The 17,370-nt window shown below is 39.7% G+C and overlaps 2 protein-coding genes across 5 annotated transcripts in view; both read right to left on the bottom strand.

Annotated features, from left to right (window-relative positions):
* The window catches only part of LOC137745267 (amidase 1-like), a 33,688-nt gene extending 24,595 nt beyond the window's left edge, over positions 1 to 9,093 (bottom strand). Inside the window, exon 1 of one of the 2 annotated variants that reach the window (XM_088681323.1) lies at positions 9,045 to 9,093. The gene's annotated coding sequence lies outside the window, so the exon portion shown is untranslated. The remainder of the gene's footprint in view (positions 1 to 9,044) is intronic. The other variant, XM_088681322.1, reaches the window with a different exon arrangement.
* On the bottom strand, positions 4,989 to 8,431 carry LOC137746148 (amidase 1). 3 transcript variants are annotated; one of them, XM_088681320.1, is made up of 9 exons: positions 8,153 to 8,431; positions 7,518 to 7,670; positions 7,202 to 7,326; positions 7,002 to 7,127; positions 6,482 to 6,664; positions 6,089 to 6,236; positions 5,800 to 5,968; positions 5,489 to 5,623; positions 4,989 to 5,352 (listed from the first exon to the last, which is right to left on the bottom strand). In XM_088681320.1, the coding sequence occupies exons 1-9, from the start codon at positions 8,260 to 8,262 to the stop codon at positions 5,215 to 5,217; spliced, it is 1,287 nt and encodes a 428-aa protein (XP_088537446.1). In that variant the 5' UTR covers positions 8,263 to 8,431; the 3' UTR covers positions 4,989 to 5,214. The 3 variants fall into 3 exon arrangements, with proteins under 3 accessions (XP_088537446.1, XP_088537447.1, XP_068342330.2); XM_088681321.1 differs by lacking the exon at positions 7,002 to 7,127 and having other exon boundaries at positions 8,153 to 8,381; XM_068486229.2 differs by lacking the exon at positions 7,518 to 7,670 and having other exon boundaries at positions 8,153 to 8,376.
* Positions 9,094 to 17,370: the final 8,277 nt, after the last annotated feature.

Raw genomic sequence — 17,370 nt, 5'->3', positions numbered from 1 at the left:
GATCAATATATCATGTCTGTTCAGTGTATATTGTGCAGTCAGTTTTTATTGGGTATTGTTCATATAATTTTATATAAAAAATTTAAAATGATTTATGATCGCACGATATACGATGAACGGACACAATTAATTGATCATCCGATTCCCTAGAAAGAGGATCTAGTTAGGATCCTAATTCACTTTTAACAGAGTCTCCTTAATATTTCTCATCCGAAAAATCAAATTACTAACATATAACGGTAATGCAGACTTATAAATTAATCACTCATTGCTTTACATGTTAACTTTTCTATAATAACAAAAAAAAAAAAAGGAGTTTTAATGAAAAGCCCGCGGTATTGTTCACTTTAACGAAAAACCATATTTTTACACTAAAAAGTCAATCATGGAACTATTCACGTTACCCTTTATTTTGTTCTTATCGTTAAACTCAAAGTTTTGAAGCCATTTTCATTAGTTTTCCTATAAAATAATGTGTGATTGAAATAAAATATCCGTATAGTTAATCCTTATTGCTTAAAAATCCTTCTCCACTCAACATCACATATACATTTTTCAATACTTTTGAAGCAAAACACCGACAAGGTCCACCACATAACTCGCATTTCTACTCAGACCACTTCCTTTCCACTTATAATTTTGGAGGAAAACTAATGAAAATGACTTGAAAACTTTGAGTTTTAACGATAATGATAAAATAAAAAGTAAAGTGAATAGTACCATAATTGACTTTTTAGTTTTAACATGTGGTTTTTTGTTAAAATAAACAATACTGTAGGTTTTTTTTTAAAACTCGCAAATTTTGGTTTATTGTTTTATTTGTGTTGTAATTTAGATTGTGGATTAGTCAACACTAATGAAATTGAGGTTTCATCATACAACCAATTGGCAATATGGGAAGTAACCCAAGACCATATAAGCACATAGCAAACCTTGTCCCTCACCGATGTGGAACAACTCTCAACACGTCCCCGCACATGTGGCGGATTTTCAAGCCTACACGTGGATAACAACTGGGTAACGTGGAGTCTGCTCTGATACCATGATTAAATTAAGGTTCCACCATAAAACCAATTGGTAATATGGGAAGTAGCCCAAGACCATATAAGCACATAGCAAATCTCGTCCCTCACCGATGTGGGACAACTCTCAACAAACACGTCTCAATATTACGTAACTAAATTACTAATTATACTATCTAAGCATATGGAGTGGGATAAGGATCCTTTTCGAAGCTTTTTGTAGAGATCCTAGAAATTCTCACATTTTAGCTGTTCATCGTATATTGTGTGGTCAGTTTTTGTTATGTACTATTTGTGTTTAATTTTAAATAAAAAAAATCAAATAATTTCTGACCTCACGATGTACGATGAATGACTAAGATATGAGGATCCCTAGAATCTTTAAATTTGAATCCGGATGGGATCCAAATCCTATGGAGTGAATATCTTCTCCTCACAAGATAGATAGCATACGAAAAAGCGATGGGCTGATTTCTACACACTTCGTTGAATGTATGTAGTCTCTCTACTTTCTAGCCATTGTATTGATAATTTAAGGACAAAATTAAGAAAGAAAATACAAAAGTGAAAATGAGAGTACCGAAACCACTTTCCTGTTAAAATGAGAGAATGAGAGCTAATATAAAGCTTGATAGCTTGCTCATGAACCATACAGAAGGATAAAAGTAGGAAAATTCCTGTCTATTTTAGACCTTATGGCTAGTTTGGAGTTGTGGTGCTTTTATAGAAAAATAGCTTATAAAAAAATTTGGAACATCAAGTGTGGTTCGTAAAATAAAAAAAAAGTGCTTATTTTAAAAACTATTGTCAATGACAACAGAAAATCATAGAAAAGCAGAAACAAGGTCTACTATGCTTCTTAAAATTTTTTTTTTTTTTTTTTTTTCTAACCATAGTGAATAGTGACTATTTAATGAATTTTTCAAACGACAAATATATCCCCGCATATTCTACAAAATGACAATAGTTGCCCGTGCAATATTCTCTTTGGCAATTATTATATCACATTAAATGTTATATCATTTTTAGTCATTTAACATATTCACATCAATTTTATCTAAAACTTTACAAAACACTTAGATACCATTTTTTTTTTTTTTACAAGCACTTTTACAAAATTTTACTAAAAGCCCAACAACTTTATTTTACAGTTGTTTATTCTCAAAATACAGCACAAGATACCAAACTAGCAGAACTTACAAGGGCATATATATCAGGAAGAGATTATCAGATCTGCAACTCAAAATCATGTAGTCAACATTCACAATTTCCCGACGTGTTCTTTGAGAGTGTCGTAAAGAGTCTCGAAAAAATTGAGCAGGAACCCATTCGAACCATGCTTTGCCAGCAAGGAAACTGAAACAGGTAGGTTATCGTACATCCCTAATGGTATAGTCACCTGCAAATACGTAGAAATACGTTACAAACTTTCGCAAGATACTTGCAATCAATGACGAAGAAGAAGATTGTAATGTGTCGTATACAAACATGGAGATGGGGAGGAAGAGGTAGAGATAGATAGAGGGCTTAAAAACCAGGTAGAATCCGGAAACTACGGCAATGGATAGGAAGCTGAAAGCCTTGGCACGAAAATTGTGCAGAGTAGTAGGATCTGTTTACAGCTTTGGTGGATCCCCTGGAACTGTAGGCATTGTGACGACACCGAAATCCTTATGAGTAAATCAAAGAGATTGTGTTACGTATTCATTAAAGACAGTATGTGTAACAACCCGCCCGGGATTTACGGAACAAAATGGTATTTTCGTATTTTCACTTTAGTTGGGTTTCTTTTGTTTAAAATAATGATTTTTGGGTCTTAAATAGTGTGCCCAAGGGGCCCATCCCCTGATTTTGTCCCCTGATCTCTCTATTCTCTCTCATTTCCCCCACTCTCTTCCCTCACCCCTGGACCTTTCCCTCCCTATGTATTCCCTCTTTGATCTCTCCCTCTCTTCTCGATTTTGTCACACAGGCAACAGCAACCCCAAACCAACATCACTGGACGTAGGAACCTCGGGAAAACTCAAGCAAACCTTCATGGAACCCCAACAGTGATGGTGTCACTGTTCATCGTTTTCTTCGACGTGTTTCGTGTTTTTCCGACGTTGGTAAGCTTCTCAAAATCCTTGAGTTGTGTTTTAGGGTTAGATCGAAGGTTTTTTTAAGTTATGTATACATGTGAATCACAGAAAATAGCTCGGAGTTGCTTTTCCAAATTTTTCCAGCAAGCACCGCCCTTTTCGAAGAAATTTCCGGCCAAACCACGACGAGTTGGCCGGCGTGCAAGGCATCAATCTCTTCGTCTCGCTGATTACTACAACTTTCCTTTTTGTTTCACCCAATTTCGTTGAGTATTGAAGAAGTTATATCTATTTGAATCTTACCCAGTTTCCGACGACCTCCGCGGCTTTCGAGGTGTTTTCCAGCCAAACCACGGCGAGTTAGCCATCCTGCAAGGTATCATTCTCTTCTTCTCTTCGAGAACTATGATTTCTGTTTTTGAATCACTCAATTTTGTTGAGTATTTCTCGTCCAACTAGGGTCCTAATTCACTTTTATCATAATCTCCTTAACATTTCTCGTCCGACAAATCAAATTACTAACATATAACGGAAATGCAGACTTATAAATTAATCACTCATTGCTTTAGATGTTAACTTTTCTATAAAAGAGTGAGTGATTGAAATAAAATATCCGTATAGTTAATCTTTATTGCATGAAAATCCTTCTCCACTCAACATCACATGTACATTCTTCGATACTTTCGAAGCAAGACACCCAAAAAGTCCACCACACAACTCGCATTTCTACTCAGACCACTTCCTTTTCACTTATAATTTGGGAGGAAAACTAATGAAAAGAATTTGAAAACTTTGAGTTTTAATGATCAAGACAAAATAAAGGGTAAAGTGAATAGTACCATGATCGACTTTTTAATGTTAAAATATGATTTTTCTTTAAAGAAAACAGTACCGTGAGTTTTTCTTTAAAACTCTTAAATTTTGGTTTACTTGTATTGTAATTTAGATTGTGGATTAGTCAACACGTCTCAATATTACATAACTAAATTACTAATTATACTATCCAAGTATATGGAGTGGGATGAGGATCCTTTTCGAAGCCTTTTTGTAGAGATCCTAGGAATTCTTACATTTTAACCATTCATTGTACATTGTACGGTCAGTTTTTGTTATGTACTATTTGTGTTTAATTTTAAATTAAAAAATCAAATAATTTCTAATCACATGATGTACGATGAATGACTAAGATGTGAGGATCTCTAGAATCTCTACAATTTGGATCCCAATCCCGATGGGATCCAAATCCTATTGAGTGAATATTTTCTCCTCCCAAGATAGATAGCATACGAAAAAGCGGTGGGTTGATTTCTACACACTACTTTGAATGTATGCAGTCTCTTACTTTCTAGCTGTTGTATCGATAATTTAAGGACAAAATTAAGAAAGAAACTGCAGAAGTGAAAAGAAGAGTACCGAAACCACTTTCCTGATAAAATGAGCCAATGAGAGCTAATATATAAGCTTGATAGCTTGCTCATGAACCGTACAGAAGGATAAAAGCAGGAAAATTCCTGTCTATTTTAGACATTATGGCTAATTTGGAGTTGTGGTGCTTTTATAAAAAAATAGCTTATAAAAAAATTTGGAACATCACATGTGTTTCGTAAAATAAAATTAAAAAAAAAGTGCTTATTTAAAAAACTATTGTCAATGACAGCAGAAAATCATATAAAAGTACAAACAAGGTCTACTATGCTTCTATAAAAAATGTTTTTTTTTTCCAACCATAATGAACAGTGACCATTTAATGAAATTTTCAAATGGCCAATACATCCCCGCATATTTTACAAAATGACAATCATTGCCTGTGCAATATTCTTTTTGGCAATTATTATATCACATTAAATGTTATATCGTTTTTAGTCATTTAACATATTCACATCTATATAAAAGTTTACAAAACACTCATATACTATTTTTTTTTACAAGCACTTTTACAATAAAAGTTTAGCAAACGTTCAACAACTTTATTTTACAGTTGCTTATTCTCAAAATACAGAAGAAGCAGTTTTTTTTAAAAACATAACAATACCAAACTAGCAGAACTTACAAGGACATATATATCAGGAAGACATTATCAGATCTGCAACTCAAAATCTTGTAGTCAACATTCACAACTTCCCTACGTGTTCTTTGAGAGTGTCGTAAAGAGTCTCGACAAGATTGAGCAGGAACCCATCCGAATCATGCTTTGCCAGCAAGGAAACTGAAACAGGTAGGTTATCGTACATCCCTAGTGGTATAGTCACCTGTAAATACGTAGAAATACGTTACAAACTTTCGCAAGATACTTGCAGTCATTGACGAAGAAAAAGATCACAATGTATCGTATACAAACATGGAGAGGGGGAGGAAGAGGTAGAGATAGATAGAGGGCTTAAAAACCTGGCAGAATCCGGAAACTACGGCAATGGATAGGAAGCTGAAAGCCCTGGCACGAAAATTGTGCAGAGTAGAAGGATCTGTTTGCAGCTTTGGTGGATCCCCTGGAACTGTAGGCATTGCGAGGACACCGAAATCCTGATGAGTAAATCAAAGAGATTGTGTTACGTATTCATTAGAGACAGTATGTATCATCCATTTCTTCTGCTAAAAGTTTCGTTTTTAAGAGCAAAAGGAAGGAAGATGCTAACAAATAACAGTTAGTCAAAGATGAGAGAGAGAGAGAGAGAGAGACAGTGAGAGAGAAAGAGTACCCCGAGAAGGTCAGTAAGGGCAGCACGCAATTCAGTCATCACAGAGTGACAAACATCGACATTTTCATCTGTTGACCGAACAGCTGCCCATATACGTTCTCCTATCCCGGGACCTAAGTCAGGCCTGACCGTACTAACCCATTCACCATGGTTTCTCTTGAATTCATACCTATTCTATCAACCAAATAATAAATTTGGAATTCATTATGAACGACAAATTTAATTTTTGTTAATCAAGATGAAGATGCAAAAATTATCACACTCATATTCAAGTCCACCAAATCAGCACCTTTCAAGTAGACGATCGGCGGTTGATAGGGCTGCCAATGACGGTATAATGTACTCTTCACTTGGATTTCCTTTATCCAAGAAAGAGTTCAAGCTTGGAACTTTGTCCTTGACAACGTCCCCGAGGTTAGCATGTTTTATAACATGACCTGCATTTGCAGATATAACGAGTGAGCTGAGCTTCTTCTTTCCATGTTATGAGCTTGTCCCTTTCTCAGCAGGAGACCTAATTTAATTAAGTGAATGATGATTTTCAGGTAATAATCTGTCTACTGAATTTAATGGTCTATTTGTGTCTTAAAACGCGAGGGGAATTATAAATTGGTCTCGATTCATGTCAATCAAAATACTTACAGCGAGAGATGAAACAGATGAATACAGTCAAATCACTTACCCCCAAATACCTTCTCAACTGAGCCAACAAGTACTTGTTTCACTCGACTGCTTGGAACACTTGAAAACCGGAAACAGTCTTCTGCGATGATTAACTGAGTGGGTACAACAGGACCCGTATCAGGCAATTGGAGTAGCACTCGTCCAACTCTATTCAAAATCGCAGGATCCCTTGCAAACCATCCTATATCCGAAATTAGTGTCAAAAGGATGGTTTCCGATTGCTTAGAGTGCTAGATAGATCATTCGCATAGGTAAAGCTTTCGAAGTACTATATTTCCAATTGCAGAAAAACTTAAACACAGTAGTGTCATGAGTAATAATCAACAAAAATGCAGAATGCATGGATGGCATATGAATCATTAAAGCAGAAGAAGTTAGCTACCTTCTAGAAACAGAAATAGAGAGTTCCTGTTATATAAAATCGAGGGAAAACCAAAACATGACTTTTTTTTTTTTGTCACAACCAGAAATCAATTTCCTAAGCCGGTCTGCAATATTAAATGTCATTGATTTCTCACCCACTGTATCGAAACTTTGTGCCAGAGGAGTAACTCCAGAAGTAGAAATGACACCATGAGATGGCCGAAAACCAAAAATTCCACAATATGAAGCAGGAACTCTTACACTTCCTCCAGTGTCGGTTCCTGAAAAAGTGAGGGTCTTGTGCTCCAACATAAAGAAGCAATAAAACAACAAAAGCACACAAGGAATAACTTACCTAAGGAAAAATCTGCTTGGCCTACAGCTACGGCAACAGCAGAACCGCTAGAAGAGCCTCCAGGCACCCTATCTGGTGCGCACGGATTTCTGGGTGTGCCATAATGCTTGTTCTCTCCATTTATACTGCCAACAACACAATGCGAAATTCAAGGGCCTTTTCTGTCGAGTGATTTTCGAATGCACAAAATCATTGTTTAAATACTTTTACCACGAAAAGAGACTTGTAGCGATCAATCAGTTGTCAAAATTTTTGCAAACAAAACAATAATGCAAGTTTAAGCATGTGAAGTAAGATAAGGCCTCTTTGCACTAACCAGTATGCCATTTCATCCATGACAGTTATACCAATACTCGTGGCACCTCCATTCAATATTGCCGAAACAGCCGGAGCTGTTGATTCAGCAGCCGGGTGAGTCCTCGCCCAATCAGGATTCCCAAACCCAGTCACACGTCCAGCCACATCAAATCTGCCTCCAAGTTCAAATTTCAGTGAACACAAAAATGTTTTGGCTTTTACACACACACATATGAAAAAAATTGCACAGTTCAACACCCTGAAGTTCATCATCATGGTTCCACAAGCACACATAAAACCACACAAAGCAGGAAGATATATTTAAACGCTTCTCTGAAAAAGCACTTCTCATCATAAGTGCTTTTGCTTGCTGGAAGTATTTTTACTTTAGTAGAAGTAAATCCACCACAAAGTTTCATTAAAAATTCAAGTGCTTCATAAAATAAAATAAAAATATTCTCAAATGAAGAAACGCCCAATCACAGAAACAACACACAAAATTGGGTTCTTGGAGAAAACTGATTCAACCCAAATCCGAAATCCGTAAATAAGCACAAAAGCATATGCATTTTAAGTATAACACTGCAAAAATTAAAGCATCCACCAAATAGAAGAGTGATATAATTGAGGAAAATTTAAGAGAGTAGCTCTCACATGTCTTTAACAGCAAAGGTGAGGCCGCTCAGAGGAAGGTCATGTGATGAAGACGGCGGTCGGAGAAGGAATTTCTCCACGAAAGCTCCATGATCTGAGTCTATCGCCATCTCCCTCTGCCACTGCTGTCACAGACAATCTCAGCCTCAGCAGCAGCTCCACATTTGACGACAGAAGTGAATAGCTCTCCACTCATCAGTCATACGACGATCCTATTCAAATGCAAGGACAGATACTATTCCTTAAAAATATCTGTTTGTGATAAGGTGGTCACTTCAGTCAGTGAGGGCAAAGTGGAAATTTTGAGGTTGCTTAAGTCCTCACAATGGTCCTCGTAGAGAATCGATACAAGTAGTCCTTGAATTTGTCTACTATAAATTATTTTGCTCATTTCATAAAAAATTTGTCAATATCCTCGTTAAGTAGAGAAGTTGATTTGACAAGATACCCGTAAAAAGAAGAACAATTCAAAGATCACTTCTATCGATTTTCATTGTCAGGATCAAAGTCAGGAGTTTTGCCGAACTTGGAGACTATTTTAGTCAAAATCCTAAAAAACAAAAGAAAAAAAAACATATTCTAAGAGAATATTGTGAATTTGTCAGCTTATGGATCCAACGCAAGTAGACAATGTATTATCACTGGAAACAATGGCAGTTCCATACATATGCAGACGAACTTTCATTCGCTGCTGTCAGAATAAAAAAATATGTACAAAAAAGGGATCACAGGTCTGTGCACGGCGAGTTCGACCTCTGCTGGCTCTGTAGTTACTCCCGGAGCACTCCAACCTAAGCGTTGCATGCACACAGCATCGTATGCTTCAATGTTCAAACCCGAAGCAAGAAGTAGTTCCATCAATCATACAATGATCCTATTCAAATGCAAGGACAGATATTATTCCTTAAAAATATCTGTTGTTGATAAGGTGGTCACTTCAGTCAGTGAGGGCAAAGTGGAAATTCTGGAGGTTGCTTAAGTCCTCACTGTGGTCCTTAGACATTGAGGATCGATACAAGTAGTCATTGAATTTGTCTAACGTAAATTATTTTGCTTATTTTGTAAAAAAATCCATCAATATCCTCGTTAAGTGGAGGGGTTGATTTGACAAAATTCCCTTAAAAAAAATACAATTCAAGGACCATTTCCATCAATTTTCATTGTCAGGACCAAAGTGAGGATTTCTGCAGGGACTATTTTGACTAAAAGCCTTGGAAAAAAAAAAAAAATTCTATGAGAATATTGTGAATTTCTTAGCTTATGGATTCAACGCAAGTGCACAATGTATTATCACTGGAAACAAAATTTCAAGTGGCAGTTCCATACATATGCAGACGAACTTTCATTCCGTGCAGTCGGAATCATAAAATATGTACAAATAAGGGACCACAGGTCTGTGCTCGGCGAGTTCCCCCTCTGCTGGCTCTGTAGTTACTCCCGGAGCACTCCAACCTAAGCGTTGCATGCACAAAGCATCGTATGCTTCAATGTTCAAACCTGAAGCAAGAAATTGTTCCACCTCGTTTACAAACCGATTGGTTCTTGCTGCCAGGAAAGGCCCTGCTGCATCAGAGGTTGATTCTTGAAATTCTCTTTGTTTTTCTTCAGGTGCTGTCGTTCGACCTTTTTGTTCATCCCTTGAAAATGAATGGTTCAGGTAAAAGTTCAGACAAAGAGTTCATTGAAATTTTGCACGTTAAGCACTTCAATGTTGTTCTTTCTCATATCTTGTCCTAAAGAACTCAAAAGATGGGAACTAAACTTTGGAACTTTATTCGATTTTTCAATTGAAGATCTAGGGAGTAACACATATCACCTCGTCAGGGATGAATTAATCAAGCCATGTATGTGGTGCATGACGATGTCAACATCTACCTGTGAACACGAAAGTTTCCTTTGAAACAAGAAACCAGAATAACGTGTACAAAATAATATTTTTGTGTTTATGATTTTGGGGTTACGATCTCTCTCAAATTTGGTCCTCTGATTCTATCTTCGTAGGGTGTAGGTTTGTGGATGAGTTGTTGATCCAAAGGGCCGTCGGGGCTTGATCTAAGGATGAACAGTTGATGAACAGATCTTCAAGGGGCGTTGAGCTTGATCTTGAAGAATGGGTGTATGGATTTCTTCAAGGGGCTTTTGGGCTTGATCTTGAAGGTTGATGGATGAGCAGATCTTCAAGGGCTTTTGGGCTTAGTCTTGAAGAACGATTGGATGTGTGGATTTGTTTGTGCTGTTGATCCAAGGGGCCATTGGGGCTTGATCTTAGGATGAACGATGAACACTTTCTTCAAGGGCCGTCGGGGCTTGATCTTGAATAATGGTTGTGTGGATTTCTTCAAGGGCTTTTGGGCTTGATCTTGAAGGTTGATGGATGAGCGGATCTTCAAGGGCTTTTGTGCTTAATCTTGAAGAATGGGTGTATGGATTTCTTCAAGGGGCTTTTGGGCTTGATCTTGAAGGTTGATTTAACGAAGAACGAAGAGAGCTTTCTTGATTCTTCGGAATTCTTGGGAATTTGGATGGTTGGAAGCTTTGGAGTTTCAAAGCTTCAAGGATTTGGGGAATTCTCTTCTAATTTTGGAGTAGAGAAATGTATTTGTGAATTCCTTGATGCTTGATACCTTGATGGAGAAGCCTATTTATAGGCTTTGAGAATGAATCACCACCACAAAATATTTTTTTCCTTTCCAAGCACCATTGCCTAATTTTCCCACTTAATGCAATATTGAAATTGAAGTGGTGTAACTTATGGCCTAATTTCCCACTTAATACCATTTTAAACTTGAAGTGGTCTAACTTATGGCCTAATTTCCCACTTAATGCAATATTGAAATTGAAGTGGTGTAACTTATGGCCTAATTTCCCACTTAATACCATTTTAAACTTGAAGTGGTCTAACTTATGGCCTAATTTCCCACTTAACACCATTTTAAACTTGAAATGTGTATGCTTTGTCATTGCCCAAATGAGAAAAACTTGCTTTGATCCGTAATGGATTGAAGTGTGCTTGCCTTGTCATTGCCCAACATGAGAAGAAAAACTTGTTTTGATCCTCAATGAATTGAAATGTACTTGCCTTGTCATTGCCCAAAATGAGAAGAAAAACTTGTTTAATCCTTCAAGGGTATTTCTTCCTATTTTGTTGAGTCACACGCCATGTGTACAATTTGTACAACACGTGGCGTATGTCATGTATGCCTTGACACGTCAAAACTTTAATGCATTGGTGAACATTTGTTTTACTGAAATTTCGATGTCTACAAATGCCCCCACTTCAAGGCGCGTCGTAGACATGTGCTTGTCACGTGTAGAAGATGCGTTTTGAAGTCCCTTAATGTAGATGTCAACCCAAGGGCCGTCGAGGCTTGATCTTGAATTGGGCTGGAAATTTCTTCAAGGGCCATTGAGGCTTGATCTTGAGTTCGACTGGAAGATTTTCTGGTTTCCTCCAATCGTTGATTTTCCACAGGCTTAGTCTTGAACTGGGCTGGAAATTTCTTCAAGGGCCATCGAGGCTTGATCTTGAGTTCGACTGGAAGATTTTCTGGTTTCCTCCAATCGTTGATTTTCCTTTGTGCTACTCTTGAACTGGGCAGCAGGATTCTTTTGGTCTCCCCCGAAGGTCTGAGCTTTACTCCTTTTTTCTGTTTCTTTGTTCAATCTCTCCAATTCGTATTGAAGAGGGTTAGAGGATAGCTCAGCATATGCAGTTGTTGCTTGTCTCCACATGCTTTAATGTATCATTTTCACTTGCCTTACTTGCTCCCCTTTGCAGAAGTGGTATTTCCTTATGCAGGTTTAGCATCTTCTCTTGTAGTATTTGTCCTCTGATGCAGGAGTTGAATGCAAACCTTGCATTTGAATGGACCCTCACTTCTTGGTGGCAGAGCAAGTTTGAGTGGAGGTTCCGACATATTGCTTTCTCTGTCATTGTCTTGGCAGGTGAGAACAAGGGCAAAGGAAAAGACAGGGAAAAAGCATGATATGAGATACCTTTGCTTTCGCCCTTGATGATATGAGATACTTTTGCTTTTGAAGAAGCAGCGAATGAATCAGCACATATATTTGTTGTGCTTGTCTCCACATGCTTCGATTTACCGTTTCCTCCTGCCTCATCTGTACTCCAGGCATCTGGTATCTTCTTTGGGGAAGAAGAAAAAAATTGAGTATTTCGAGAGGCTTTGCTGGCAGTGCGCCCTCAGAAGTGAGGAAGAGTTGGGCATTTTTTTTTTTTTGCAGGTCTGCCTTGCCATAAAAGATGAAGGTCGACATATATAGGGATTTCCCAATAGCAAGTGGTGGTACTGTTCTTTTACCCTTGTCGACAAACGTCTCTTCGATTTTTTAACAAGCGTCTCTTCGATTTCTGAGCGAACGCCTCTTCGAAAAAGTAGTCACGGGTGCGGCTCTATCACCACGCTTGTTGGCAAAGGCGCGTAGTTGGGATGATAACCTTCACGTGTTTTCAACTTTGTCAGAGATCTTTTGAGAAAGTTGAACGCGTTATCTGAAAAGCCGCGAAAGCGTCGCCGAACTTCACGCAGGAAAATCCGGTTTTTTTGAATCGGTGGTCGTGTCGCCTTGGCTTTTTATAGAGGTATCGATCACCTCCAACATGCACACTTTGAAGATCGCCCGTTTGTGAAAATCATCTTCGGCCCTTTCTGATTTTACTCCATCCACCTTTCTCTTTTAACCTTTTGACAATGGCTAACCCGTCTAACATTTGCTTAGATTTGAGTCTCAGCAGTGATCCGAGTGCGCCGCGTCAGGTAAATGTATGGTGCCCTTCTTTCTTATCTTCTAATGGCCCTTTGACAGGTGAAGATTATGTGATGAAGGACGCAACAACAGCTACGATAGTAGCTAGGAACTTCCTCACTCCAAAAGATAGTAGGCTGCTTTCAGAACGGTCCGATGAGTTGGCCGTTCAAGAGTCCCTAACTCTCAGTGTTCAGTGTGCAGGCTCTGTGTCCAACATGGGCCAACGCCTACTTGCTCGATCCCGCCAAGTGGAATCATTGATGGTGGAGGTGGAAACTCTTAAGCAAGAGATCAAACAGCTTAAGCACGAGAATAGAAGTTTGCATGTGCTTGCAAATAACTATTCGACGGGCATGAAGAGGAAGCTTGATGAGCTGCAAGAATCCAGTGGTCGAATTCAAAGTGACCGTCAAAGGCTTGCTGCTTTCTTCCAGAGGCACCTTTTTCCTGGCTCATCTAGCGTTCCACCAAGTATTGAGGCCTCTTCTTTGATGTCTCCCGCTTCTGTAGTTTTCCCAAGTAGTGAGGCTTCACGTGAACAACCTTTATGAAAGCTCCATCTCTCTTTTTTTTTTTTTTTTTTTTTTTTTTTTTGTACGCACTTGTAATTTCTCGGAGATCAATGAACATGCTTTATTTTATTTAGTGTATTGTGCTAAACACAGATAAAACATATACATCACCAAGATATGTTATTTCCCTTTTTTTTTTTTTTTTTTTTTTTTTTTTGATGATGTGACTGTACTTGAAGTTTTGAAGTTTCAAGTTACCTACGTACCCTTGGTTGAGGAGGGATCAAGTCATGACGTAGTTCAAATGAGTGATGGTTTTTTTTTTTTTTGATGATTTTGCCGTACACAGTTTATGCTCTTGCGGGCCAGGAGCGTGGTGCGTTTGTTTTAGGGGTAGTAGCGCTTCAAAAATCTGTCGTTGATAGGGCCGATCTTCAACCCGTCTTCTGCCATGATTAAGTAGGCGCCATTGGTGTAGATCTCTTGTATTACGTAGGGTCCATCCCACTTTGATGTGAACTTGCTTTTTGTCTTATGAGTTGTAATGATAGGCCTACGCAATGCCAGCACGAGATCTCCGGCTTGGAAAGACCTTGGGCGGACTTTCTTGTTGAATGCCTTGGATAACCGTGCTTGGTAGCATTCCAAATGTTGTTGAGCTTCGAGCCTTCTCTCATCCAGCGTTTCCAACTCCTGAAGGCGCAACTTTGCATTTTCTTCATCAGTCAAGCATTCTTGTATAGCCATCCTTAGTGAGGGAATTTGACTTTCGAGCGGTAGAACAGCTTCTACGCCATATACGAGAGAATAAGGTGTAGCTTGGGTAGGAGTCCTATGTGTAGTCCTATACGCCCAAAGTGCTTCACTTATTCTTTCATGCTAATCTCTCTTTGTTCGGCCGATTACCTTTTTCAAGAGGTTGCACAACGTCTTGTTGAATGCTTCCGCGAGGCCGTTAGCCGGAGCATGATACATGGAAGACTTGTGCTGCTTGAACTTGTATTTGTCGCAAAGCTCGTCCACGAGTCGGTTGGAGAACTGCTTTCCGTTGTCAGTGATAATGTAGCGAGGCACCCCATATCGGTGGATGATATGCTCCTTGATGAAACGAACAACAGTTTCTTTTTTTACTTCCCTTAAAGGGATGGCTTCAGCCCATTTGGAGAAGTAATCTGTTGCAGCTAGGATGTAAGCTTCCCGTGCAGATGACTTTGGCGTAATTGGTCATACAACGTCCAATCCCCATGCGTCGAACGGCCATGAAGCAACTGTAGGGTGTAATGGTTCAGGCGGTTGATGTATGAAGTTGGCGTGGAATTGGCAGGCTTGGCACCTTTTGGCGTGTTCCAGGCAGTCATTCACCATGCTCGGCCAGTAGTAACCCATTCTTTTAAGCCGGAAATGTAGCTTTGGTCCAGACTGATGTGCCCCACACACACCTGAATGTGCTTTTTCCATGGCTAGATTAACTTCTTCCTCACCTAGGCATCTCAGGAGCACTCCTTCAAAAGAGCGTCGATAGAGTGTTCCTTTGTAGTAAAGGAAGCGAGGTGCTCGTCGACGTATTTCGGAACGGTGTCTGAGATCATCTGGAAGCTTTCCGTGCTCTAAGTAGTCGATCAGCGGCTGTCTCCACTCTTCAGCATCGATTGGAAGTACTGAGATGACATTTGTATCATCTAATGACATTTCATTAACGAGCAGAATCACCCACCTTTGCAAACTGGCACGTCTGCAACTTCATCTTTTCCTAGTGTCATACTCAAGGCTAGATTGGCGAGAGCATCTGCCATTTGATTTTCCTTTCTCGGCACATGTTCTAGTGTCACAACTTTGAACTTTTGTAGCAGTTGGGTCGCTAACCGGAAGTATGGGACGAGATCATCTTTCCTCACCTCATATTCAGTTAAGAGTTGATTGATTATGAGCTTGGAATCGCCATATACCTCAAGAGCTGTGATTTCCATGTTGATCGCCATTTGGAGCCCGATGATCAATGCTTGGTACTCAGCAACATTGTTGGAGCATAGCTCATTCAGTTGGAAGGAGTAAGGTAGTATTTGCCTTTGTGGCGACATGAATACTATTCCTGCCCCCGCTCCGTCTGCTCGTGCAGATCCGTCGAAGAACATCGTCTATGTTGGGAAGATGTCGATGTAGAACACCTCTTCGTCAGGCAAGTCGTCTGAGATTTTCCAATCAGCCGGGATTGGATGATCGGCAAGGAAGTCTGCTTGCGCTTGTCCCTTGACGGCTTTAGCTGGGACGTAGATGATCTCATATTGATTAAGAAGCAAAGCCCATTTAGCGAGTCGCCCTGTCAAGACTGGCTTAGTCATAACGTATTTGACAGGGTCGGCTTTAGCAACCAAGTGGATGGTGTAAGCATGCATGTAATGTCTGAGTTTCTGAATGGCAAACACCAAAGCGAGGCACATCTTTTCTATTGGGGAATAGTTCAACTCAGCGCCGGTGAGAGTTCGACTGAGGTAGTAAAGTGCTCCTTCTTTTTGGGATTCATTCTCTTGTGCCAAGAGTGCTCCGATTGAACTTTCCTGAGCAGCAATATACAATATGAGTGGTTTCCCGGGCACAGGTGCCCCCAGGACAGGTGGACTTGACAAATATTTCTTTATGCTTTCAAAAGCATTATGGCATGCTTTGTCCCATACGAATGGAACATCTTTCTTCATAAGGCGACTAAACGGTTAACAACGCCCTGCGAGGTTGGAGATGAAGCGTCTGATGAAGGCTAGCCGTCCTTGTAGACTTTTCAGCTCGTGCAGGTTTCTTGGCTCGGGCAGGCAATGAGCGTTTGGTGCTGTTTGCAGTTTCAGCTCGTGCAGACAATGAGCGTTTGGTGCCGTTTGCAGTTTCAGCTCGTGCAGGCAATGAGCGTTTTGGTGCCGTTTGCAGTTTCAGCTCGTGCAGGCAAGGAGCGTTTTGGTGCCGTTTACAGTTTCAGCTCGTGCAAGCAAGGAGCATTTTGGTGCCGTTTGCAGTTTCAGCTCGTGCAGGCAAGGAGCTTTTGTTGTCACCTTTTAGGCTCGTGCGAATGAGGAGCTTGTGGACAAGATGGTTGCTGCTTGTCCAATTTCTTCGAAGCGATCTTCGAAAGGCATTCCTTACAATCTTCATGGCAAGGAGCCTTGATCGAGAAATTGAATAAGTCTTCGATGAAGAAGAGATCGCGCATGAACGATCTTTGTGTTGAAATTTTCTTATCTTCAACATTTTCACATTGCTTTGGAGGTTGGTGAAAGCTGTTTTCCCTCATTTCTGATTGGTGCACTTGTGGAGAAGACATATGTTTCTCGTGCAGTTTCTTCGGAGTGACATGAGTCCATCCTTCAATTTCACTTGACTTGGAGCATGCCCCCAACAGTTGAGGTGAAGACTTTGAGTCGAAAGAGCCAGAAGTGACATCTTTCTTAGGGATTTCATCTTCAGTGTCGTCCTCTTGGGTTTGTTGGCATGAAGATTTGCCAGTGTGGACGATGATGCGCCTCCTTACTTTCAGTGGTCCTTTTGTGTCGACCTCTAGGATTGCTTGGCGCTTCATCCTTGAAGGAATCAAGCTTCGAACGTCGCCTTTTTCTGCTAACCCATCGAACTTTTCTTCCTTTGGTGTTGTCTTCCTCTTTCCAAAAGGCTTCTCATTATCTTCAAATCTTTTCGAAGCTGATCGTCGCAGAGGAGAGATAGCTGTGTTGCTTTGTTTCTTAGGCTTTAACAACCTTTCAAAAACAGAGCTTTGGGATGTTGGCGCGTTAAGCCTCTTGAAGACAGAGGTTCGGCCTTGACTACCAATGCGATTAAGCACTGAAATTCTGGAGCTTGAATGGCTCATCCTATCGAAGACCGACGTCCGAGGGGCGGGTTTAGGTTCTTCTTGGTCTTGTTCAATGCTCACGCTGACGTATTGAGCGCTATTGTTTT

The sequence above is a fragment of the Pyrus communis genome, chromosome 12 (genome assembly GCF_041283825.1).
Source record: "Pyrus communis isolate YQ-2024b chromosome 12, ASM4128382v1, whole genome shotgun sequence".
NCBI lineage: Eukaryota > Viridiplantae > Streptophyta > Magnoliopsida > Rosales > Rosaceae > Pyrus > Pyrus communis.
The sequence above is the reverse complement of the archived record's forward strand: the minus strand, read 5'-3'. Positions and strand labels throughout refer to the sequence as shown.